The sequence below is a fragment of the Podarcis raffonei genome, chromosome 13, assembly GCF_027172205.1.
Source record: "Podarcis raffonei isolate rPodRaf1 chromosome 13, rPodRaf1.pri, whole genome shotgun sequence".
In the NCBI taxonomy this organism is placed as follows: Eukaryota; Metazoa; Chordata; class Lepidosauria; order Squamata; family Lacertidae; genus Podarcis; species Podarcis raffonei.
In genome coordinates, this window is record NC_070614.1 from 55570478 (window position 1) to 55595665 (window position 25188).

General features: G+C 53.1%; 1 protein-coding gene across 3 annotated transcripts in view; it reads left to right on the forward strand.

Moving 5' to 3' along the window:
* The window catches only part of ACHE (acetylcholinesterase (Cartwright blood group)), a 142772-nt gene extending 127163 nt beyond the window's left edge, over positions 1-15609 (forward strand). For 2 of the 3 annotated variants that reach the window (XM_053362651.1, XM_053362653.1), the window contains exons 2-4: positions 7409-8931; positions 10774-10940; positions 15248-15609. In XM_053362651.1, coding sequence (XP_053218626.1) covers positions 7409-8931; positions 10774-10940; positions 15248-15369 — 1812 coding nt within the window. In that variant the 3' untranslated portion in view covers positions 15370-15609. Of the gene's footprint in view, positions 1-6907; positions 7018-7408; positions 8932-10773; positions 10941-15247 lie in introns of all 3 variants that reach the window. The other variant, XM_053362652.1, reaches the window with a different exon arrangement.
* Positions 15610-25188: the final 9579 nt, after the last annotated feature.

Consider the following 25188-nt stretch of genomic DNA (forward strand, 5'->3'; position numbering starts at 1 on the left):
TGAAAATCATATCCACTGTCCCCCTAGAAGGTTGAAAGCCATTTTGGGATTCAGGAAAGGTGTCCTCAGATATAGTTAGGAGACAGTTTGCTAAGATCCTTGCAAGAATTTTGCCATCCGCAGAGAATAAAGAGAAGCCTCGATAGTTCTATCACCTTTTCTAAAGATTTTGATAATTTTGGCATCTCTAAATCTGCTGGGATCTCCTCCCAGATTTCTTCGATGAGCTTGTGAAGTTGTTGTGTAAGTTCAATTCCACCCACTTTGAAGACTTCGGCAGGAATCCCATCAGGTCTGCTGGCTTTGTTGTTTTTCATTTGGTTAATAGCTGTACACAGCTCTCCCAGATTTGGAGATACTGCAAGCTCATCTCTAACTTGCTAAAGCACTTGCTCTCCAGGTAGGCCTGGATTGATCCCACTGCCTGATGGATCCGTGGTCTGGCTCTGTACAATGCAGCTGCCTACGAGCAATCCCCTCTCATTCCTGACCCCGGGAGCATATACATGGAATATATTTTTGCCGTGATCTGCATCACTCATGCTTGCTTACTGTATTTTCGCTCCATAAGACACACTTTTTTATTCCTAAAAAGTAAGGGGAAATGTCTGTGCGTCTTATGGAGCATATGAGCCGAATTGCCCAGGAGCAAAAAGCAGATCGTGCTTTTTTTTATAAAAAAAAAAAGAGGGAAGTGGGTATTGAAACAAAGCCACTGACTGTTTGCCGATCGGGGAGAGAGATAAGGGACACTAGAGATAAAGGAGGCTGCCTGGGAGGGGGGAGGTAAAGACAGCAAACTTGCAAGGAGAGGAGACAGGAAGACTAAAGCAATGAGGAGAGAAATTAGAAGAAAAGGAGGAGCAAAAAACTGCTCCAGCTGAGGAAAAGACACTAAGGCAAACAGGGAAGGGAGTGTTGAAAGGAAGAGCTGATCGGTGGGATCAGAAGAGAGAGATAAGGGAGGCTAGCGATAAAGGAGGCTGCCTGGGAGGGGGGAGGTAAAAGCCCATGGATCCTCAGGATTTTAGCATTGGATCACCCCAAATTCACCACCAGATCACATAGCATGTCCATGGCTACAGCCTGCACCAAAAAAATCATACATCCACTGTTTCGTTCAGAATATTTTTTTCCCTTGTTTTCCTTCTCAAAAACTGGGTGCGTCTTATGGTCAGGCGCGTCTTATGGAGCGAGAAATACAGGTACATTGAATTGCATCTGACATCTTGACCCCCATTATTTGAGCAGTCCTTAAGCAATTTGGTATCACCAGCAAACCTGGCGGCTTCACTCTCTATGTGGCTTATGAGCAAACCCCCAGCGGAGGATTTTAAGCAGAGAGTTGGTTGGCCATCTGTTGAGGTTAGCTAAGATTCCTGCCTTGCAGGGGACTGGACTAGATGACTGCTGGGGGTCTCTTCCAACCCTACAATTCTGCAATTCTATGATTCATCCCGATATCAAATCCTGGGGGACTCCACGCTCTCTGGAGAAATGCCCTATTTATTCCTATTTTCTGCTTCCTGTTTCTTAGCCAGTCACTGATCCGTAGCAGAGCCTCTCCTCTCCTCCCACGACTGCTAACCTTTCTCAGCAGCCTTTGGAGAGGCACTTAAGCAAAGAAAGCTTTCTGAATGTCTAAATACACAAAGGCTTGTCAACAGAGGACTCTGAAAGGCTAGCGAGAACGGGGGGGACTCCCCAGGCCAGAAACCTATTACGTCCACAAGAAGAGGGTGGGACCACAAAAGCACAAGTCTTGGGCGCCAGAGGCCACACACCCAGGCATGTGCTACCCCCTCCTCTGTGGCGCCCTCACCCACCCCGGGTGGCACTGAGGGTCTGGATTCCTTCCTCCACCCCCTAGAAAGACCTTGAGTCAAACCCCACCCTCCCAGGAGACTGGTGGGGGGCTGAAGGAGGGGAAGAGGGCCTCTCAGATGGGGGCACTGAGGCACCTGAGAGTGGGGGTTTCTGGCTTTTTTCAGGGCAAAAGCGAGTCTTTTGACTCCCACGTTGGCATAATCTCCAAGTGTCTCGGTTTCTGATTTGCTCCCAGAATGTCCCACTTTTCCTTTTTCCGACCCTCCTTATTTTTGGAAAAAAATAAAAAAAATGGTGTTGGTGTGTTGGTGCAAAAGTCCTGTTTGAACTGACAATAAAATCCCTGCATCAAATGAAGGAAATAGTGACGCTGGCATGTGAAACCTTTCCTATGATTTTGAAGGAGAAGGTCACCAATCTGCTTTAAATTCTTTAACTGCAAGGCTTCCACAGCCAGCCATTTCTTAGGAAACATGTGGAGTGTTCATTCCTTTATTGTAAATGGAGCCTTACACTTTTTTTTAATAGATATTTATTAAAGTTTTCAAATTTAATACAATAAAAAAAGAATCAAAAAGAAGAAAACAAAAAAAATTAAAAACACATAAGGTTCACAATGCCTATTTTTCAATAACATATGTCACATATTTCACATATTTAATTTTTGTCTTTTTTTCAATTGCCAAGCCAGTAGTTTCCCACATTTATTCGCTGATTCGAATGTCTTCTGTCTCATTTGTTTAATTTTCCATTCTATTTCCTGATTCATCAGTTCCATATACTGTACTTGGTAGAGTTTTATTTCTCTCAAGATCTCCTGTGACTTTGGCTTTACTCTCAGTTTTTTCTCCCCTTCTTTTATTTTCTCCAAAATTTTATCTTTTTTCTCGTTTCGACTTCTCTTCTTTAGTGCGTTCTGTTGTATCAAGAACCCCCTCATCACAGCTTTACTTGCATCCCAGATTACTCTTTTTTCAACATTGGTAGCCATATTTATTTCAAAATAATCTTTCAAAGTTTTTTGGGCCTTTTTATATACTTCTTCATCTCTAAAAAGGGTGTCATTCATCCTCCATCTAAAGGAGCCGGTTGTTATTTGGTTCATCTCCATCTTTACAGCATTGTGGTCTGAGCAAGTTTTGGGGCAGATTTCCACTTTCTTTATCTTTGGTGCCATTCCTCTAGTAATCCAAATTTGGTCAATTCTAGTCCATGTCATCTTGGCTTCAGAGAAAAAAGTTCCCTCTCTCCCCAGGGGGTTCTTAGTTCTCCAAATATCAATCAAGTCCATATTGTCAGTTAGTTCAAAGAAAGTTTTTGGTAGTCTACCATCTTTGGTGACTACCTGTTTTTGTGCCTTATCCATATTTGTAGATACTACTCCATTCATGTCTCCCATCAGAATAATGTTATAGTCCATATAGTCCAGCAGAATCTCATGCAACTTCTTAAAGAATTCAGATTTCCCCTCGTTCGGTGCATACACCCCTACAATCAAAAATTTCTCTCCTTGCAGTTGAATTTCAATTGCCAAATATCTTCCTTGTTCATCTTTAAAAATAAATTTCGGTAGCAATTTTTCCTTTGCATATATCACCACTCCTCTCTTTTTAACTTTGTCAGACGAAATCAACTCTTGTCCCAGTCTCTTATTAATGAGTATTTTCCTGTGTAACCTCATTACATGTGTTTCCTGTAAACAAATCAAGTCCAATTGTTCTTTTCTTAATATATGAAAGACACCTTTTCTCTTTCGAGGGGAGTTCAGTCCATTACAATTCCAGCTTAGAAGTTGCAGAGCCATGGTGAATTACTTAGTTTTTCCTCCAACCGCACCAAGTTGTTGTTCTTCTTCTGTCGGTGGTGTATCTTTCCCTGGGCCAAGAAGTCCAAATGATAAGTTTGCTATGTCTAAAATTCCTTTTCCTGATGCAGTCTGCTCCTCTCCAGATTCCACTTCCTTCTGTAAGTCCTCCTCGTGATCTTTCAAAAACTTGTCTTTGTCATTCACTGTCCTTATTCTTATTTTCCTTCCTTTGTATTTAAAAGATAGACCTTGGGGAAATTCCCACCTGAAGAGTATTCTGTTTCTTCTCAATAGGACAACATCCAAAATGTGTTTAGGTATATCCTTGAAGATCTCCACATATGAATCTTCAATTTCCAGAGTTCTTTGGTAGTGCAAATTCAAGATTTTATCTCTTTCATCTTTTGTTCTAAAGGTAATCAAACAGTCTCTTGCTTTGTTCTTTCTTTGTCCTTTGCCAAGTCTAAATGCACTCACAATCTTGAATTCTTCCTTCCCCAGGTCCTGTTGCCAAAAATCTGTAAATTCCTTTGTAAGAAAGTCCGCCAGGCTACCTTTCTCACTTTCAGGTACTGCTCTAATTCTTAAAATTCTCTCCTTTCCTTGTAATTCAATAATAGACAGTGTCAGATCATGCTCCTCTAATTTCTTATATACCGGTGGTATCTTCTCCTGAGTAGCAGTTGCAACCTCCTTAGCTTCCTCTGCTATCTTTCGAGTCGAGGCCGATTCCTCTAGTAGTTTTTCAATTGTCTGTGTGTTGGAATTCACCTTCTTTCCCAGTTCATTAATGCTTGTAGTCATAGAATCATAGAATTATAGAATCATAGAGTTGGAAGAGACCACAAGGGCCATCGAGTCCAACCCCCTGCCAAGCAGGAAACACCATCAGAGCACTCCTGACATATGGTTGTCAAGCCTCTGCTTAAAGACCTCCAAAGAAGGAGACTCCACCACACTCCTTGGCAGCAAATTCCACTGTCAAACAGCTCTTACTGTCAGGAAGTTCTTCCTAATGTTTAGGTGGAATCTTCTTTCTTGTAGTTTGGATCCATTGCTCCGTGTCCGCTTCTCTGGAGCAGCAGAAAACAACCTTTCTCCCTCCTCTATGTGACATCCTTTGATATATTTGAACATGGCTATCATATCACCCCTTAACCTCCTCTTCTCCAGGCTAAACATGCCCAGCTCCCTTAGCCGTTCCTCATAAGGCATCGTTTCCAGGCCTTTGACCATTTTGGTTGCCCTCCTCTGGACACGTTCCAGTTTGTCAGTGTCCTTCTTGAACTGGACACAGTACTCCAGGTGAGGTCTGACCAGAGCAGAATACAGTGGCACTATTACTTCCCTTGATCTAGATGCTATACTCCTATTGATGCAGCCCAGAATCGCATTGGCTTTTTTAGCTGCCGCGTCACACTGTTGGCTCATGTCAAGTTTGTGGTCAACCAAGACTCCTAGATCCTTTTCACACGTACTGCTCTCATGTGTAGTGTTCAAATAAATTTTTGCTGAGGCCTCAGCTACTTGTTTATTTGTCTCTGCTACCTGTTTTGTCAAGTTTTCCAAGGATTCATTAATTTTACCAAGTGCCTGAGCCAATACGTCTTCAGATGACTTGCGAAGCAGTAGCTCCTACTATGCCAGCTGCTCCGGATGTTGATGCCCTTCTCTGATGTGCAGTGTCAGTCTTGTATTGTCTGCCGGACCTGGTAGTTTTTTCCTGTGGCAGCTCTATCTTTCCTTCCTCATTTGCCATAACACTCATGTATAACCCAAGGTCAGTCTCACGCCTGTTAGATTTGTTTTGAAGAGGAATTTTCCACAGCTTGGTTATTTAGTGGCTTACTTGTTGTGCAACATAGTCTCCTCTATGTTCCAACTTCACTTTGCAAGTTTTATAACAAATAAAGTCCATATGCATTCCCCGTACCCCTTAATAGCCACTGTCTCAAAGTCTTTAGCAGTTACTTTATGATCGAAGCAATTCTAACAACAATGTATCTTTCGCAGAGTTGCTTCAAAATTCTTTGCCCTTTACGTGCTGACAGTTCCCACTAATCGGCTTTCCCTGTCATAGGCAGACCGTTCCCAGGTTTTAGAGGCAGCGGATATATCTTTAGTTCCCTCTTTTCTTGCAGGTAATAGTGCTCAAATTTCCCCCCTCTGCTCCTGCAAACAGGAGGGGAATCACTTTGTTGATGTTGGATTTTAATCCTTTAAAAAACGTCTTTCAAAGTCTCAGCTTTACAGTCTCTTTGCTTTGATCTATTTACAAGCCGGGAAGGCAGACTTCCTGTTTATGCCTTTCCCGTTTTGGTGCCAAAATTACTCCAAATTTTTTCCAATTAGTTCGCTTAAACCTACTCACGGGTAGTTGCTTTAGTGTCCAATTATCCAGAAAGGAATCAGCGCTCTCCGACTATGGCCATGTGGCTTCGCTCCACAGAAAAGGTAGACGACTCTCAGCCCCGCGCCACTCACCCCCGCTCCGTTCCGAAGCCTTTAAAAAGGCTCCTTCGCAGCCAGGGGGGGACGCAAATGGTGCCCGCCGAGTCTCCAAGTTCACAGGCTTCACCGCCTGTGATTTTTTCGGGTCCCCGCTTCGCCGCAGCGGCAAGACCCAGTCCCGCAGAGCCGATTCCCTCCGGAGATCAAAGGGAATCCGCCACTAGGCGCTGGCGCTGACCGGAAGTTGCTTAAATGGAGCCTTACACTGTCTACTACTCAGAAGTAAGTCCCACTGTATCTGCAATCCTAAGCATTTTTACTTAGAAGTAAGTCCCACTGAGTTAAATAGGATTTATTCTCTGGTATGTTATCGATCGTGGGACGCGGGTGGCTCTGTGGGTTAAACCACAGAGCCTAGGACTTGCCGATCAGAAGGTCAGTGGTTCGAATCCCCGTGATGGGGCGAGCTCCCGTTGCTCAGTCCCTGCTCCTGCCCACCTAGCAGTTCGAAAGCACGTCAAAGTGCAAGTAGATAAATAGGTACCGCTCCGGCGGGAAGGTAAACGGCGTTTCCGTGCGCTGCTCTGGTTCACCAGAAGCAGCTTAATCCTGCTGGCCACATGACCCGGAAGCTGTACGCCGGCTCCCTCGGCCAATAAAGCGAGATGAGCGCCGCAACCCCAGAGTTGGTCATGATTGGACCTAATGGTCAGGGGTCTCTTTACCTTTTCCTTTTATGTTATCGATCATTCTCATGTTTCCGTTGTTGTTGTTGTTGTTGTTGTTGTTGTTGTTGTTACATCCTGTCTCTTTCTCTAACAGGGACTCAAGGCAGCTTACTGCTAAAATTTTATTTCGTTCCATTTATCCGTGGAAGGTGTTGCATTTGATCCCTTCCTTCACACATTTGTTCTTTACAACAATCCTGCGAGGTAGGAAACATGCAACATGCAGCTGTCCCCTCTGAGGATTGAACCTACAACCTTGGCATTATCAACACCACACTCTAACCAACTGAGCTATCCACACAGTTGATGGGCACAGCTGAGTGTCAGGCTCCCTGCCTGAGCTGGAGGCTCTGGGCCCGCTCCTCCACTTGAACCCAGGGCCTCGCCCTTCTCCTTCAGCCCCTGAATCAGAGGCAGAGAAGGAGCCTGCTCCTCTCCCCGCTTCCTCCCCTGTGGCCTGGCCTGCGCTGATATCAGCCTGCGCTCCCTTTATCAGACAGCAGAAGACGGGCTGGGCAGGCCGGGCCCTGACTCTGTGGCAACTGCAGGCGGCTAGGCAGAGGCCTCTTCTAACCCTCTCCCCTTTCTCCCACAGGTGCCCCCCAGGCAGGCTGGCACAATGCCCGCCTCGCGGCTGCAGCCCCTCTTCCCCCTCCTCCTGGCCTTCCTCGTCGGCTTGGCCCAGGCGGATGAGCTGCTGGTGGCCACCCAGACCGGGCGGGTGCGTGGCATCCGTGTGAGGGTGCTGGATGGCCAGGTCTCGGCCTTCCTGGGCATCCCCTTTGCAGAGCCCCCCGTGGGCCCACGCCGCTTCCTGCGCCCGGAGCCGGTCAAGCCCTGGAGCCACGAGCTGGACGCCTCGTCCTACCGGCACGCCTGCTACCAGTTGGTGGACAACACTTACCCTGGCTTCCACGGGACGGAGATGTGGAACCCCAACCACAACATGAGCGAGGACTGCCTCTACCTCAATGTCTGGGTGCCCTCTCCCCGCCCCAAAAACGCCACCGTCCTGGTCTGGATCTATGGAGGCGGCTTCTACAGTGGCTCGTCCTCGCTGGACGTCTACGACGGGCGCTTCCTCACCTACACTCAGAACGTGGTCCTGGTCTCCATCACTTACCGGGTGGGCGCCTTCGGCTTCCTGGCCCTGCTGGGCAGCCAGGAGGCCCCGGGCAACATGGGCTTGCTGGACCAGCGCCTGGCGCTGCAGTGGGTCCAGAGCAACATCCAGTTCTTCGGGGGCAACCCCAAGGCTGTCACCATCTTTGGGGAGAGTGCCGGCGGTGCCTCAGTCAGCATGCACCTCCTCTCGGCCCAGAGCCGGCCCCTCTTCCAACGGGCCATCCTGCAAAGCGGGACGGCCAACGCTCCGTGGGCCACCATCACCCCGGCAGAGAGCCGCCGCCGCGCCACGCTGCTGGGCAAGCGGGTGGGCTGCCACTTCACCAACGACTCTGAGCTGGTGAGCTGCCTGCGCACGAAGCACCCGCAAGAGCTGGTGGACGAGGAGTGGTCGGTGCTGCCCTACAAGAGCATCTTCCGCTTCTCCTTCGTGCCCGTCATCGACGGGGACTTCTTCCCGGACACCCCCGAGGCCATGCTCAGCACAGGCAACTTCAAGGAGACGCAGGTGCTGCTGGGCGTGGTGAAGGACGAGGGCACCTACTTCCTCATCTACGGGGCGCCCGGCTTCAGCAAGGACAACGAGAGCCTCATCAGCCGAGAGGACTTCCTGGACGGCGTGCGCATCGGGGTGCCGCACGCCAACGACATCGCCGCCGAGGCCGTGGTGCTGCAGTACACCGACTGGGAGGACGAGGACAACCGCGAGAAGAACCGGGAGGCCATGGACGACATTGTGGGCGACCACAACGTCATCTGCCCCGCCATGCACTTTGCCCGGCGCTACGCTGAGCATGGCAACAAGGTCTACGCCTACTTCTTCGACCACCGCGCCTCCAACCTCATGTGGCCGCTCTGGATGGGCGTCCCGCACGGCTACGAGATTGAGTTTGTCTTCGGGCTGCCGCTCAACGACAGCCTCAACTACACCCCCGAGGAGAAGGAGCTCAGCCGCAGGATGATGCGCTACTGGGTCAACTTTGCCCGCACAGGGTAACGAGGCTGGGGGAGGGGCAGGTGGGGGCAGAGAAGGGAGGAGGCTGCCCTCCAAAGGAGGGAGGAAAGGGGGCAAAGGTCCCTTCCCACTCAGGGGGTGGCAGGATACAGGGGAGGGCCTTCTCTGTGGCGGCCCCTGAGCTGCGGGGCTCCTCCCCACAGAGGTGTGCCTGGCCCCTTCATTGCACAGCTTCCAGAGGATGCTGGAGACGCACCTCTTTGCCCTGCCTTTTGGCACTTGAGGTGCCTGTTTTTAGGTCCCATCTTATTTTACAGTTGCTTTCTTGAACTGTTTTTAATCTTGTGTTTTAATGCTGTAATCTGCCCTGCAACCAGGTCAGGTATTTAATTAATTAATTAATTAATTAATTAATTAATTAATTAATTAAATGCTTGAAGAAGCTGCCAGTGGGGTCACAAACAGGGCCCTGGCCCCACAAATGAATGTTGGAAGATTCTCAGGATTCAGGTTTATTTGCAGGACTTGGTTAGATTTATTTATATCCCCCACGCACACAACTAGAAAGATGAAAAATGTTCCTAGTTATGGATGGTGTTTGATTGTCTGGCCGGTTTTAAGTGAGAATTACTGATTGGGGCAATCAGGAATTAGCAATATTTCCTTAGTTTTGATTTATATTTAGCAACCAGGCTATTCTGTCCCTCAATATAGATATTCAAATTTCAAAATGTTGACCCTTGACCATGATGAGAAAAACCTGGGTTTGAAATTTAAAATATACAGACCCACCACTTTTGATTTCTGCCCAGGTGTGTCTTGAGTCTGTGTGAGTTTGTTTGGGCAAACAGCAGGAAGAGAAGGGATTAAGACAAATCAGTCTCTGAGCGGCAAGGGACTCCAGCCGCTTCCCCGGGGCTCAGTTTCCTTGGAATGAGGGACAGCAGACATGGTTTTAGAATATGATGGAGGGGATCACAGTATTAAGACCTCAACGGATCTTGCTTCTCGGTTAGTCGCAGCTCTGCATTCTGCACCAAGCAAGCAGGTCTCTGCATCTCCAGCTCCTGGGCTGCATCCAGCTCGGCTCACACACCTTCTCTGGCTCCTCCTGGGTGAGGGGACTAGAGGGAAGCCCACCCATCAGCCTGGAGGGTCCCCTCACTTAGTTGCAGCTCTTGCAACCTGGCCGGCTCTTTTGGGATGTTGAGGAGGACACTTAAGTGGCCAGCTGAGGTCGTTGTCCTACAAAGAAACTTGTCTGATCAGTTCAGCAACAGAATCTGCCATGAAATTCTAACCCTCCCTGGGTCCTGGACCCCAAGGCTTGGAAGGGACTCGAGGCATCATCCAGACTGACCCCCCTATACACCTCAAACCCACAGCAGGGGAAAGGAGGAGAGCCAGGACTTAAAAGGACAATGAAGCACTGAGCCAGAATACTGGACTAGTCCTGGCCCTGTACTACTGTTGTTGTTTAGTATACAGTGGACGCTCGGGTTGCAAACGTGATCCATGCAGGATGCTCCTTCACAACCCACAGCATTCGCAACCCGTGTCTGTGCATGCGCTAAGCGCGATTTAGTGCTTCTGTGCATGCGCAACCGCCAAAACCCAGAAGTAACCCATTCCAGTACTTCCAGTTTTCGGCGGTCCCCAACCCAAAAAAAAGCAACCTGAAGCGGCTGTAACCCGAGGTATGACTGTACCGCCCTCCATCCTTGGATCTCAGGGCAGTTAACTGCATAAAAATACAAGATAAAAACACCCAAAGTGCAGCATCTGCTGCTAGCTTGACCCAAGCACAGAGGCCGGTGCAAGAATTCCGGGGGGGGGGGGCTGGTGCAGAAACTGACCGCTCACTCTCTCTCCCCACGCAGGAACCCCACGGACCCCTCAGACAAGGAGGAATCCTGGCCCGTCTACAACCTGTCTGATCAGCAGTACGTCAAGCTCAACACGCAGCCGCTCAGCACCGACCGCAGCCTCCGGGCCCAGATCTGCGCCTTCTGGAACCACTTCCTCCCCAAGCTCCTCAACGTGACCGGTGGGTCAGGGCCCCTGGTGGGGGGGGCCTGCTGAGAGTGGGCAGGGACATGGGGAAGAGAGAAACAGGCAAAACACAACCCAGCCCAGGAATTGGGCCGCTCCTTCGAAACAGATGCAGAAATTCCAGCCCCCTCCCCAGGTCTTCTTCAGCCGGCCCCTTGACCGCCCCCCACCCGCCAAGTCTCCCCAAATCCGATCCTTTGCTTCCCACCCCTTTCCACCAAGAATGACCTGCTTCTCCAGCCTCCTCTCTATCTCTCGCTCTGTCTTGACCAAACTGACCTCTCACTACCACAGCAGAAGGTGATGCGTTTGTGGGCAGCCCGTGGCTGCCTCCTCCCTCCCTGCACCATTGCAATCTGGGGGAATGGCAACTTTTCCCATGAGTGTTGAGCCGGGCCTTGCACCCCCCCCACACCCCTCTCCCCTTTGCCCAGGGGTTTAACTCCTCATTCTCTTCTCCCTTGTAGAGTCTTCCAGGCATTGTGCTGAGTCCAGCTGGGGGCCCGGGGGGCCCTCCGCCCCACTGGTGGTCCTCTTCCTCCTCTTCCCCCCATGGCACCTCCTGTCCTGAGCACCCCACGGATCACACTGAGAAAAGGAGCAGGTGGAAGCCGCTGCTGCCTGCCGCAGACTGGCGGAGGGCTGGGCCTTGGGGGAGGGGGCTCAGCCTAGCTGCTGCCGCTGCTGCTATGCATGGACTGGGAGGTCAAGAGGGGCTTATGCCCAGGGGCGCTGTGGGAGCAGAAGGGCAGAGGGGTGGGCAGGAGGCAGGGACTCACTGGGCACGCAGCCCCACAGGAGCCCGCAGGCAGCAAAGGCAGGCTGCCCTTTTGGCACTGCAGCGGATTGACTTTGGGAGACAAAGACCCGTGAGCATGGATTTTGTAGCGTGCTGCAAACCGGAATGAGCCGTCTAGGCAACTGAGCCCCGCAGTTCTTCTGTGACAACCCTGCTTGTCCAGGAACCAGCATCTGGACCCCTGAGAGCCCAGCAGTGCTTCCCCTTTGGGCTTGGGGTAGAAGAGTTGGATTTCGGGAGCGGGACACACGAACGCAAATTCAGATGTTGGCAACTGAGTGGAGGGTTTCCACCCAGTTGCGGCAGGATGGAGTGGAGGGTGTCTCTGGTTTTAAGGGCAAAGGAGGCAGACTGGGAGACCCTGAGCCCCTTCCCACCTTTTCCCAGTCCACCCCCCCTCTCAGCACCACTGCCTGCCTTGGGAGAAGCTTGGGGCGGGGGAGAGTGGCAGGGAGGTGAGCCGTTGTGTGAGGGGGCTCAGCACCCCCTGCCCAGGCGCCCCACACCAGACCTCCCACCCACCTTGCAGCAAATGTCTGGTTCAGGCACAGGGTCAGGATGAGTCAGGGTCCCTGTGTGTGTCTGTATAGCTCGTTTTCAGTGGTTTTATGGTTCTGCTCCTGTGTTTTGTTGTTCTCGTTTCATGTTCACATGCTTGAAAATTTGTGGGTTGTGTGTTCCTGAGGTCCCTGTTTGGGGGAATTGCAATAAGAATCAATAATTCCAAGCACACACAGTCTTTGGCGCCTTGCAATATGGGAGGAGGCGAGGCACGCAGCAAGTGGGAGATCCTCTCTTTCCATCTGCTCTCCAACTGCATGACCAGAGGGGGAAAACAGAGGTGGGGGATTTGGGGCTGGGGGGTGAAGAGGCGGGTGCATGGGGGGTGCATAAATGTGTCTGCAAAGGGGGGGGTCAAGGAAGGCCTTTTGGGGTCAAGGGAGAGGCTGCAGGAGGAAGCATGCTCCATGTTCTGCTGGACTTATAGGCGCACAGATATTGGGGGGGGCTTCATTCCATGGTGGGTGATCCCTTTCTCAGCCTGGCTGTGGCCCCGGACCCCTTTTCACAGGGGCTTCTTGGGGCCACCAAAATGCCAATTGCCATTTGCAGAGATGGCTGCAGCCTTGGTTGTGGGGAGTGTGTTAGATGTGAAGTTTGGGATCACCCTTCGTTTAGCCAAGGAGTCAGGGGTGTAAGTTGAGGTTTGGAGGCAAGGCACATAGATAGATAGATAGATAGATAGATAGATAGATAGATAGATAGATGATAGATAGATACCACATGTTCTGGCGTATAAGATGACTTTTTAACCCCTGAAAATCTTCTCCAAAGTTGGGGGTCGTCATACGGTGGGTATGGTTGTGGCGACGCAGAGCCACCCGCTGGGAAGGAGGAGAGAGCTGGTGAGCGCAGCCCGCCGCTTTGCTGGATGGCCGATCGGGGCTCGCTCACCTCGCCTCGGGCTGCTGCTGCTGCAACTGCAGAGGCAGCGGAGGGGTGCGCGCTCTGCCCCTGGCAGCACTTGGCGGGCTTTAGGTTGGGGTGCTCCGGCCTGTGCCTGCTCCTCGCCTCACCTTGCCGAGGGTCTGGCAGCTCTGGGCCCGTCTTCCTCGCTCCAAGGAGTGGTGAGCAAAGCGGCATCCGGAGCCGGAGCTCAGGGCCTGCGCTGTCTGTGGTCTGTGGCGGGGCTCGAGGGCGCACGGCTTTTCTTGGTGCACGGACTCACCGCCTTGTCCCAAACCACAAACATGACAAGAGGGACACGGAGTGCGTGGGGAGCCCGCCGGGGGCGCCGCCAGCCCTGGTGCCGTGTGGGGTGGTGGCAGCAGCCAGCCAATCCCCACCGCTTCCTCTCCACCCCCCCCCCCCACGAGGAGGACCAGAAATGGGTGGGGGTGGTCTTATACGGCAAGTATATCCCAAACTCTATATTTTAACTGGAAAAATTGGGGGTCATCTTATACGTCTAGTCGTCTTATACGCTGGAAAATATGGTAGATAGATACAGATACAGATACAGATACAGATACAGATACAGATATAGATATAGATATAGATAGATTTTGAGAGAGGGAGAGACAGACATGTCTATCCTCCAGCCCAGAAAATAAATGGAGCTGAGTGATGAACCTCCGAGCTCCTGGGCCGCAGATCATGCTCTTAACCGCAATGCTGCCGCAGCTGTCTTTAGCTTGCTAATGCTAACCACCTCTTTCTTACATGGGTGTCCTCAGTGCATCTCCCCCACTCTCAATACATCTTCTGCTTGCTCCACCCAGACTCCCCTCCCGGCCCCAGAGCTCTCAGTCGAAATCAAACTGCCCCCCTTTCAGATCCTTCTAGGAAGCCACCCCAAGAGGCTTCCCACCCAGTGGCAGTGCATTCCACAGGCTAGCAGCAGGTGCATGATGGAAGCTGCCTCCTGCCAGTGAGAGAGGTGCAGTGGTTAGAGCACTGGATTATTATTTATTTTCTTTATTAAATTTGTATGCCGCCCCTTCATGGACTCTCCTTCGTTGGAGGCTTTCGAGCAGCGGTTGGGTAGCCTTCTCTCGGGGATTCTTCAGCTGGGATTCCTGCGCTGCAGGGGTTGGGCTGGATGACCCTCGGAGTCCCTTCCAACTCTACAATTCCAGGATTCATTGGAGGTTTTTAAGCAGAGCTTGGCTGGCCGTCTGTCAGGGATTCTTGAGTGGGGGGTCCTGCATTGCATTCCTAGCCATGAAGCCCACCAGGGTGACTTTGGGGCAGTTACTACATCTCAGGCCAACTTCGTTTTTGTGAGGATAGAATTGGGGGCAGACAGAGTTATGCAGGCTGCTTTGGAGAAAAGTTAAAAAAGGTGAATTTTGCAGTGAAATCCCTGCCTTAGGAACCCACTTTCTCCTGTCCGATTTGTACACCGAGACTCTGGGTTTCATGGAATTGTAGAGCTGGAAGGGACCCAAAGGGTCATCTAGCCCAGCCCCCTGAAAAAGCTACTTTTCTCACGGGAAATCTGAGGGAGAAAGGTCCCTGAGGCAGAGGTGCTGTGAGCCAGCCCACCTCTTCCATCGCAGCAAGAAAGACACAAATGTCACCTCCTCTCCAAGGTAGGGGACGAAGGAAGGAGGAAACAGAGGCCAGCATCCCTAAGAGGTATCAGCCTAGTCTTGGAGGGAGGATGAGGTCAGGAGAGAAGCTGGGGGGCTCCATCTCCTCCTGGCCACGCAAGGCCCACCCCCCCGTGAAAGCCGAACTGCATTCTCAAAACTCCCCACAGACAGAGGGACAAGAGCGATGGAGGAACATGTCCCCGTCTGACCCCAGGTGTGGGGTCCAGGGTTCTGCAGTGGGGAGGGGGCTTTGGAGCCTGGTAAGTCTGTATCCCCCCACCCCGCAAATGCGCTTGGGCCTCTTGGCAGCTCTTCCTGCCGCTTAACTCTATTTCCTTTCTCCTCCTTTCTCTCTCCTTCCCTTCCGCTCCTTCTTGCTTCCCCTCCGCGCCTCCCCCCCCCCAGACAACATCGAGGAGGCCGAGCGCCAGTGGAAGCTGGAGTTCCACCTCTGGAGCGCCTACATGATGCACTGGAAGAGCCAGTTTGACCACTACAGCAAACAGGACCGGTGCTCAGAGCTGTGACGCAGAGGGGGGAGACGAGGGAACGGCCCCTCAGCCCCAACTCAGTCAAGCAGCTCAAGGAAACGCCCCATCAGCCCCTCTGGTGACACTCAGCCCAACTCTCCCCCCACCCCAACCCAAACACCTTCCACTGCAGCTGGATCCCAGCCGATCTGAGCGTCCCTAATGGACCCCCCACATCCAACTTCCCTCTCCCCTGACCACTCGTCCAGCCACCCAAAGCCAAGAGTTGTGCCCATCAACCCATCCAAGCAGCCCCTCCGGGCGCCCCCATCAATCTAGCTGGCCCAGGCTGCCAACACCCCCCACCCCAAATCTCCACCACCCCCAGAAAGAGGACCTGGCAGCAAGTTGATCTACTGCTTCCGTACTGGGGTGGGGGACACAGCACCCGGCCTTCCCGAGGCCCCTCCATGGTCCCTGCGGTCACTAGTTCCCAGACCCCCCCCACCAACTGGCCCCCCATCGTAGCACCCCAAACTCGTTGAACCCACCACCCCCTGTGGTTCCTCCCCTTTGCTGTTTGGGACCCCCCCGCGCCCAACTCCTGACTCTTTGCTGTGATTTGTATATAATGTTTATTTAAAGGGGGGAATGTGATAAATAAATAAATACACACACATATATATAAATATAAATATAAATATATATCTATATTTGGACTGTATAGCAACCGGAGCTACAGGCAACACTCCCCGCCCTCCACACGCATCGCCCCCCCCCAATCATTCACTCTGATTTCCCCACATGTCACGAGGCACCCCAAGGGAATCCACCCCCCAAGCCATCCTCAGAGCCCACCCCCAAATACTTATTACCGTAGAGCCTTGGCCAGATCCAGGGCCTGGCCCCCACCCCTCAAAGCAACTGCTCTCCCAAATCCAGACACCCCAAAAGCCCAACTGACCTGCTGTCCCTCTTATCAGCCCCGACCTCCGGACAAGCCCCGTGCCTCAAGGGCCCCTTCGGAAACAGAGAGAGAAAGACCCACCGGCAGACCCCTGGAGAGCTGGGTCCCCCGCCAAGTCAGTCTGCCCCCCTCCCTGCCCCCAGCCTCCCACCTCTTCCGCCTGCATGGCCAGCACCTGTGGAACTCCGACCTGTGTGTGAACTCCTGCAAAACCCAATAAAAAGAGTTAACCTGGTGCGGCGTCTGTGTGTGTCTGTGATGGGCGGGGAGGGGGGCGCTGGGTGGGCAGGCAATATGAGGCAGCAATGCTCAGCCAGCGGGAAACCAGCCAACCTCTGTTCGACTTTGAGAAAGTACTGTTGCGTTCTGAAGGAAGGACTGGACCCTGACTAATACAATGGACACGAGGCTTGACCAGCAAGACTCTGGGAGGAAGTGCACATCCCACCCCCTGGCCCAGGCTGTTTTTATTCACCAAAGAACTTTTAACACAGCGTTTGTAAGAACGAATCAGATTTCCTCTGAGCATTTCAAAAAATCCCCATGTGGAGACAAAGTCAGATCAGAGGAAGCCTCTTAACTACAAAGAACTATTTGCCATTTGAGCATGGATACATGTTCAGGCTAACTAAACAAGAACCAAGGAGGAATGCATTTAGTAATAAAGCCATAGGAAAGACAGGCATTTTACCCCCTCCATGTGAACTCTGTTCCTGGCCCTAAGATCTACCTAAAGATTAACAAAAGCTACATCAAAGCTGCTGCCTTATCTTTATGTACCCAGGGTGCCTGGTAAGCAACTGGTCTGTGTTAGAACGCTTTACACGTGACCGTCAGGCATAGAGAAAATGGGGCAGAGATGTAGAGGCCTGTGGGATCAATCAGAAATCATGTCAATGACCCAAACCCAGTCAAAGCGATGCTTTCACCGCTGACACAATGGCTCGCTTCGTTTTTCATAATTCCTCATTGCAATCCCCCATGACCACGACAAAGTACTAGATCATTCTGAGAGATAATGCAGAAAGAGTCGTTGGACAGCAGGACGGACTCTCTGGGAAGACGGGGGTCTCTCCTTCCTTGGAAGCTTTTAAGCAGAGGTTGGAGGGCTGTCTGCCTGAGGTTCTTGATCAGGGATTCCTGCATTGCAGGGGGTTGGGCTGGATGGCCTTTGTGGACTCCCTTCCAACTCTACAAATCTATGATTCTATGGCCATGTGAAGAGGCACCCAGCGGGTTCAGACTAGGGCTGGGCAATATCTTGTTTTCAGCATCTCAATATATCGCCAGCTAAACACTGTGATATCCAGTACCAATATGTTGCGATGCCTGAAATAAGGATGGAGCTATGCAGAGGCTCAGACCCTCTTTCTGAGTGGCTGAGCAGACAGCTTGCGTATTCTACGAGGTTGATACCTTGCCTTTTAGAATACCTCTCGCCTGTGGAAAGCCCGCAAGAAGAACTCCACTCCCTTCCAAAAAGTCCTCACCTGTGGCTCCTACACAGAAGTAAGTTGCTGCCTTGTAGGAACATAAGAAGAGCCTGCTGGATCAGGCCAAGAGCCCACCAAGTCCAGCATCCGTTTCTCACAGCGGCCAACCAGAAACTCACAAGCAGGACCTGAGTTCAAGAGTAACATTCTTCCCTCCTGTGGTCTCCAGCAGCTGGCATACAGAGGCTCACAAATTCTGGCCAGCTTTTCATGGGTAGCAGCCATTGATCGCTCTCTCCTCCTCCACGAATTTGCCTGATCCTCTTCTAAAGCCATCCCAAGTTGCTGGCCTTCCCTGCCTCCTGTGGTGGCAGGGAGTTCCACGGTTTCTACTCTGCCTGCACTTGGAAGGCCCTCCAAGCAGCCTATCCCTAACCTGGCACCCTCCACTTTCAGACTACAACTCCCATTAGCCCCAGCCAGTAGGGGTCACATGAAGGGAGTAAGAAAAATGAAACAAGTGCACTAGGTACAAATAAGTGCATTAAACACACATCCAGAATCAGAGAACCCAGAAAACAAACCCATAGGAGCTTGCAAAACCCACACCTTAAAACAGGGTCTCTAGTTTTACTTTGACCGATGAGCAAACATTGAGGGTGTGCAAGTCCTTTGATTGGGTTTGAGCTGAAACGGTGATCCCTGTTTTTTTATAACTGCTTTGGCAACCACGAAGGGACTTTCGTCCACCTGTTTTGGGGCTGCCAGAGATTCTGACAACCCAGCATGCACCTTTTGAGAGGCTGCCCCCTCTCCCCCAGCTGATGCAGGAGGAACGCGGATAAAATGCCATCCCTGCATGGCAACCAAGACAGGTGCCTCAGACAAATAAGTACCCCACCTTCCCCACCTGTACGGATGCTCCTCAGTGCCTGACTTAACAAAGCAGAAAGAGGCAAAATTCTGACTGCAGCAGGAGAGGCTCAAAGGCAGCCCAAATGCCCACCAGAAAAATCTCAGGACGAACGACAGTGGAATCACAACACCCTTGTTGCAGGAATTTATGTAAAAGGGGAGGGGTTGCCCCTCCAGCAGATATCACACACACACACACACACACACACACACACACACACACACACCAACTACCAAATTCAACACAATCACTCCTGCAATTGTCCCCACAAAACACTTCATCAGTTTTTTCCTATCTCTATTCAAAAGGGCCTCAGCTGCACATTACCAAATGTAACAATGCACTGATAAATGCATTTATGTCCTGAAGAAAGTCGTATAAAATCGCTCCAGTCTCGGATTTGCATCTTTCCAACTTTGTTCTGTTCAGGAAAGGAATGGCTACCAAGGGGGGAGCCTGGGATGTGGGCAGCCGTAATCCTGAAACCTGGGATCAGGTACACAGCAGCCTCTTGCACAAGAGACAATGACTGGCATCCTGGCAAATGGGTGCCAGGCAGGTAGCCATCCTGTGGACAATAGCAAACCACCCAGGAATGGGTTAGGTTCTTGGTCGGGACAAAGAGGTGTGATTAATTTGGGGGGGGGGCAGGACCAGGAACTTGTAAATATTTCTTTTGTCATCCATGATGAGTGTGAAGTGGAGGTCAACCGGCTCCACTGCCACCAGCGCCCAGTGTAGGCAGGAAGGAGGCAGCCAGAGGTGGTCAGAAAAGGCAGAAGGCAGCAGGGAAGCCAAACACACACACACACACACACACACACACACACACACACGATACACCATGCTCTGGCCCTCAAACTGATCCTGGATGATGTATTCATACTTCACCCAGACCTAAGGTTGGCAAACCCCATTGGCTCCCCGGGTTCTGAGAGGAACTTTATTCTCTCCGCTTTCTCTGCCTCAGGCCTAGTTTTATACATCTGTAACTTACTTACTTACTTACTTTTTCTTTCTCTTTCTTTCTACCATAAAAGACCCAAATTTTGCAACCTTTCCTCCTCGCAGGATTGCTCCATTCCCTCCATCGCCTTTGTCATCTGTTTCTGAAGCTTTTTCAACCCTACAGTATCCATTTTATCCCTTTTTAAAAAAGTTGTATGCTGCTGTGCCATTATATGTATGGGGTGCTGCTGTTTATAATAATAAATGCAAACAATAAAAATCATTTAAAAAGCTAAACTCAGAAATCAGCTAACCTTTGTGGAGCAGCCTCTTGCCTGCCTACGAACAGAAACCTTACCAGCAGGTGTTTGGAAGTGGACACGATCTCCAGTGGCAGGGAGTTCCACAGGGGTGGGCAGATGGCACGAGAGGCTCACTTTGTGCCCAAATGAGCCAAGGGCGCCCCTGCAGCTCTCCTGGCAAGGGACCCCAGGGTCATCTAGCCCGACCCGCTGCCACGCAGGAAGGGCGGCGTTCAGAGGATGCCTCCGAGGGGGTCTCGCAGGGTTGGGGGTCCCACGCTGGGGGGGGGGCTCCGCAAGACTCTTCTCTTTGCCGAGGGACCTTTCTCCCGCGCGCCAGCAGGGGCGCCCGACCCCCGCCCTGCCCGCTCCGTGGGGAAGGGGCTCCTTTTCACGTGCAGGTGTGAATGCATGCGCGCGTGTATTCTGGGGTGGGAAGGAGAAGCCCCCCTCCTCCACGTGCACTTCCTTCCCGCGACCACTGGGGGAGGAGGGGGCGGAGTCTTCTCGGGGGCGGGGCTCCCATAGGGGCGGCTCCCCCTCCCGGCCTGCACTGAAAAGAAAAGGGGGGCGACCGAAGAGGCGGAGCCGCCAGAAGAGCCCCCCCACTTCGCGGCTGGCTCGCCGCCTCTTCCTCCGGGGGGGGCTGGGATGCGAGGCGTGGGGCTGGGGGCCCCCCATGGAGCGCATGGAAGTGGAGCCCAGCGGGGCGGGGGGGGCCCTGCGGAGGTCCAACAGCGCCCCCCTCCTGCCGGGGTCCTGCGGGTAGGAGAGGGGGGTCCGCGGGGGGGGGCAGGAGGGGGGTCCCGGCGCAGCCCGTGACGCAACTCACCCCCCGCCTTTCCTTCCTCGCAGGACCCCCCCGCGGAAGGAGGAGCCGGCCGGGCCCCCCCGGAGCCGCCGCAGCAGCGTCTGCCTGGACAGCGGGCTGGGGGTGAGCGCCCCCCCTAGCCGCATTGCAAGAGGGGGGGCTCTGCATGTGCCCCCCCATGAAAGCCCCCGCTTGCAAACGCTCATCGCCCTTTCCCTTTTTCTCTTGCAAGGTCGAGGCCATGAGCGAGACGCTCCCCAGAGTTTGGGGGGCCCCCAGCAGCAGGTGAGGCTTTTCTTTTAGGGGGTGCAAAATGGGGGGGGCCTGGCCCCGCAGCTCCAGCTTCAGCTTGTCCTGCTTTTGCAGGGCGCCTCCCGGCGGCCTCCACGGCAGCAGCCCCGGCCCGGGGACCAGCTATGGGGTGAGTGTGGGGCGCAGAGGAGACCCGGGGAGGGAGGGGCTTCGCAGGGGCAGGGCCCCCCTAATTATTTCCCCCCCTCTCTCCCCCAGTTTTCCAGCCCCCCCAGCGCTGTGACCCCCCACTCCTGGCATCTCCAGAGGTGGGTCGGAGGGGGGAGGGGAGGGTTGTAGGGGGTTGGGATGGATGACCCTGGGGTCCCGCCTCTGCCACTGCAGGCCTCTCTAGCTGAACTGGCATGACCTTTGCCCCCCCCATCTGCTCCCCTCTTCCAGGCTCCCCTCCTCCCCAAGCACAAGGACCCCCCCTACGCTGGAAACCCTGAAGAGGAAAGGTAGAAAAAGAAAAGAAAAGGGGGAAACATTGCCGGTGGGAGGGGCCACTCCAAGAGCATGAGCAAAATGGGGGGGTACCTGGGAGGGCGCAGTTACCGGGGGGGCATGATAGGGATTCTCTACCCCTCACCCACATCTCTGCTTCTCTTTGCAGGAGGACTGGACATCGACTCCCCCCCGAAAAAGCTCTTTGTGGCGGGGGTCCCCCTCACGCCCCCAGCCCCATAGCTGACCCCCCCAGGCCACGGCAAAGGGCACTCCAGCTCCATTCCTTGTGCTGGGGGGTCCGCATCAGGCTGTGCTCGGAGCTGGTCTTCGTTGGGGGGGGGGGAGATACCCTCCAGCAGGAAATAAGGGTGGGGGCCAGGAAAGAGGTGCAGCGGACCCTTTAATTTAAAATAAGGCACCCAAGGATTTTTGGGGGGGGGAGAGGCAGAGGTTTCATTTAGTGGCTTAATGCGAGGGACAATTTTGCAGGAGCCCCCCCATGCTTTAAACTTCCCTCCCAACATCCCCACACAAGGTGGGGGGCACCCTTGGAGTTTCTCCGGTGGGGAAGCCCAGGGGTAACTTTGTGGGGGGGCATAAGTGATATTCCCTGAGCTCATTGGGACAAGGATGTCCCCCCCCCAGCAAGAACTGTGTACCAAGATGGACTGAAAGGGGTCTCTTATTCCACCCTTCTGCTACCGCCTTCTGCTACCGAATCATGTACTGTATAAACCATGTTTTTCGGGGGGGGGGGCATTTGCAGGATTATTTTTCTATTCTATGTATATATATATATAATTTGTACATATCTTCTATAAATATATAATATATATTTTTCTGTTAGGGAATCGGGGAGGGGGGTTGCCCTGGGGGTCAGGGGGGGCATTGCTTGAAGCAGGGCACCCCCCCCTTGCCACTCCTGGTGGATCTGCTGTGCATTTTGCAATTCTGTAATAAAAGGACCTTGAAGCAAGGACCCCACTGGCTCCTTATTGGCTTTGCATTTGGGGGGGGGAGTTTAAAAATGCCTGCAGGCAAGAAGAATGTGCCCCACAAGGTGGTTTGGGGGGGGCGAATTACAGGAAATGAAACCCCAGCGGAAGAGGAGGAAGAGGCCCTGCCAGTTGGGGGGGGTTGTGTCATCTCGCAAAAAAATTCCTTTCCTGGAAAGGAATCGTCTCCCAACACATACAGCTGCCCCCCTCAAAAAAAATGAATAATGCCACTGCTGCCCTAGCAACCAACCAGCTGCCCCCCCCCAGCAAAAAAATCATATGCGATTGGTGGGCCCAGATCCACAAGCAAAAGGGGGTTGGACTAGATGTCCCTTGGGGTCCCCACTCTACAATTCCATGAAACGCAGGACCCCCAGCGATCAGTTCCTGCGACTATTGGGGCTCCCTGCCTTGGAGGAAACGCTCTGCGCGCGCACAGAAGCCCCCCGCTGCCCTTTGACCTTTGCCGCCTGCAGGTTGATTGACACTTCCTCCCCCGCCCTGGGCCAGGCCTGGCTTCTGCAGAGGTCAAACGGAGGCCGTTGCCCTTTGACCTCTCCTGCTAGGGGCGGCCAAGCAGCTTTTGGGGGGCCGCTCTGAGAAGGAGGCAGGGAGGGGGGCTGCTTGCAGGTGGGGGGGTCAAGGGGTGCCCCCCAGCCCCTGCCTGGGAGGGGGCGCATGCCCTGTGCCAGGGAGGCCTGCCTGCCGTGCCAAGGCCCCATTTTGGGCAGGGTGGGGGGCCTTTGGCGCTGCCCGGTAAAGCCGGCTGGCGTTTTGCATCGGCAGATTCAACAGCCTCGGTGGCAGGAAAGCGAGAGGCACACACAAACACACACACACACCAACACACCGGCCTGGCTTGTGGAGAAAAGCACACTCACATGGGGGGGGGACCTGGGGGGGCTGCAAGGCCGAAGCCTGGCCCCGTGCCGTGGGGCGCCCTCCGTCCAGGGGGGGGGGAGGGAGCCAGAGTGGCCGTTTGAAAAGCTGAGTGGCTGCCAAGCCAGCCTTGCAAGTTGGCACCGTGTCAAAGTCAGCTGGGGACGTTGAAGCTGGCGGGAGACGGAGCCGCTCAAAAGCTATTTTTTCCCCGGGGAGCGCCTGCCCGGATCCGCCCCAAACTCCGCACGCCGCCAGTGGGGCACCAAGGCTCCCCCCTGAATTTTTTGCAGATTTTTCCAAGCGCCCCAAAGGGGCTTTTTCAAGTGTAGAAACTTGCGTAGGGGGAAAAAGGACCAGGCTTTTCTCCGTTCACCCCTGCTCTTTTTTTCTCTCTCTCTCCCTCTCTCGTTGCCTCCACAATCGCACGGAAAAGGGCTGGCAGCTCCTGGGGGGGCCTGCTTGGGGAGGGGGCCCCTCTTATTTTATTTTATTTCCTTTTGCCCCCCACACCCTCCGAATCTGGACTCCCTGGAAAAATCTAAGAGTGGGGCGAGCTGGAAGGGGGTCCCCCGATTCTGGGACCTGAACAAAAAGCGGGGGGCCAGTTTTTCCTCCCTTTTGCAGGAGGGGGGGCCACACGCACACAAACCCCACGCGGATCCAGAGCGGGCAGCGTGCCAGGACTGGGTGGCAAAGACACCAGGGCCCCCTCTTGCTATCTCTCCGTGGGTGTAAAAGTGCTTTTTAAGGGCTTCTGGAAAACTCGCCCCCCCAGCGCCCGGATGGGGGCAATGGGGCAGCAGAGGAGGTAAGTTGGAGGTGCCCAGGGAGGTGGCGTGGGGATCGGGGCCGGCTCAGGACTGTCCTTGCCCCGGGAGGAGCTGGGTGTGTTCCTTTCCACGGCTGCAAGCTGGGCAGAGTGTGGTGCAGGCAGCTGAGGCCTGACAGGCCCCAGGCAGGATCCAGAAAATCCAGGAGGGGGGCAACCCCCAGAGGACACCCCGAAATTGGCTTCGTAGGCCAAAAAAAAGGGGGTGGGGGTCCGATCCTGAAACAGAGAAGGGTGAAACCTCACCTCACCAAAATAGCACAAAAGCACACCCTGTGTGGTTGGAAAACAGCAAAAAGAGGCTCCCAGGACAACAAAGGCTCGGATCTTGCAGGGGTGAAGCCCCCGGGAACCCCAGAATTAGACCGCAAGACACCCCACAATTAAGAGAGAGGAGCCCGGCCCCCCATGCGGACCCCCTCCTTTGAGAAGAAACCCGTCATTTGCAGAATACACCACATCCTGCCCTCAAAGGCGTCACCCTCTTCCTCCCAAAGGAAGGATCGGGCCCCGGACACCTCTTGGGTGCCTCACTGCAAAACAAAGGGGTGGGGTTGTTGTTTTTCAGTGGTGGGGGGATCACGCCACCCCCCACCCGAGAATCCTGAAATTTAAGGGCACCCACCACACACAAAAACACCAGCTGGACACCTCTGAAGCAAAACAGGTTCCTTTTTACTCTCCCTCCACAATAAAAAAATAAATCAAGCCCCCCCCCAAATTTTTCGATCCCCCACCCCACAAAATATGTATATAAGCTTTCAGAGCCTCTAACCCTGAAAACAGGGAAATATTGAGAGCAAGGCTTGGGCCCATCGATGATTTGACTGCCATCTGCCCCACTGCCAGTCCCTGTACCCCAAAAACAGCATTTTGTGGGTGTCCTTTCAACTCATCGCCCACAAATGAGCACCCCCTGCTCCAAAAAAAACCACAAAACCCCCCACCCCCAGCCCTCCAGGGACACCCCTCTCCAATTCCTCTAATTTCCCCGGTTTCCCTTTTGAGCAAATCACACCCTCTGGCTCTTGAGAAGGAGGCTGGCCAGG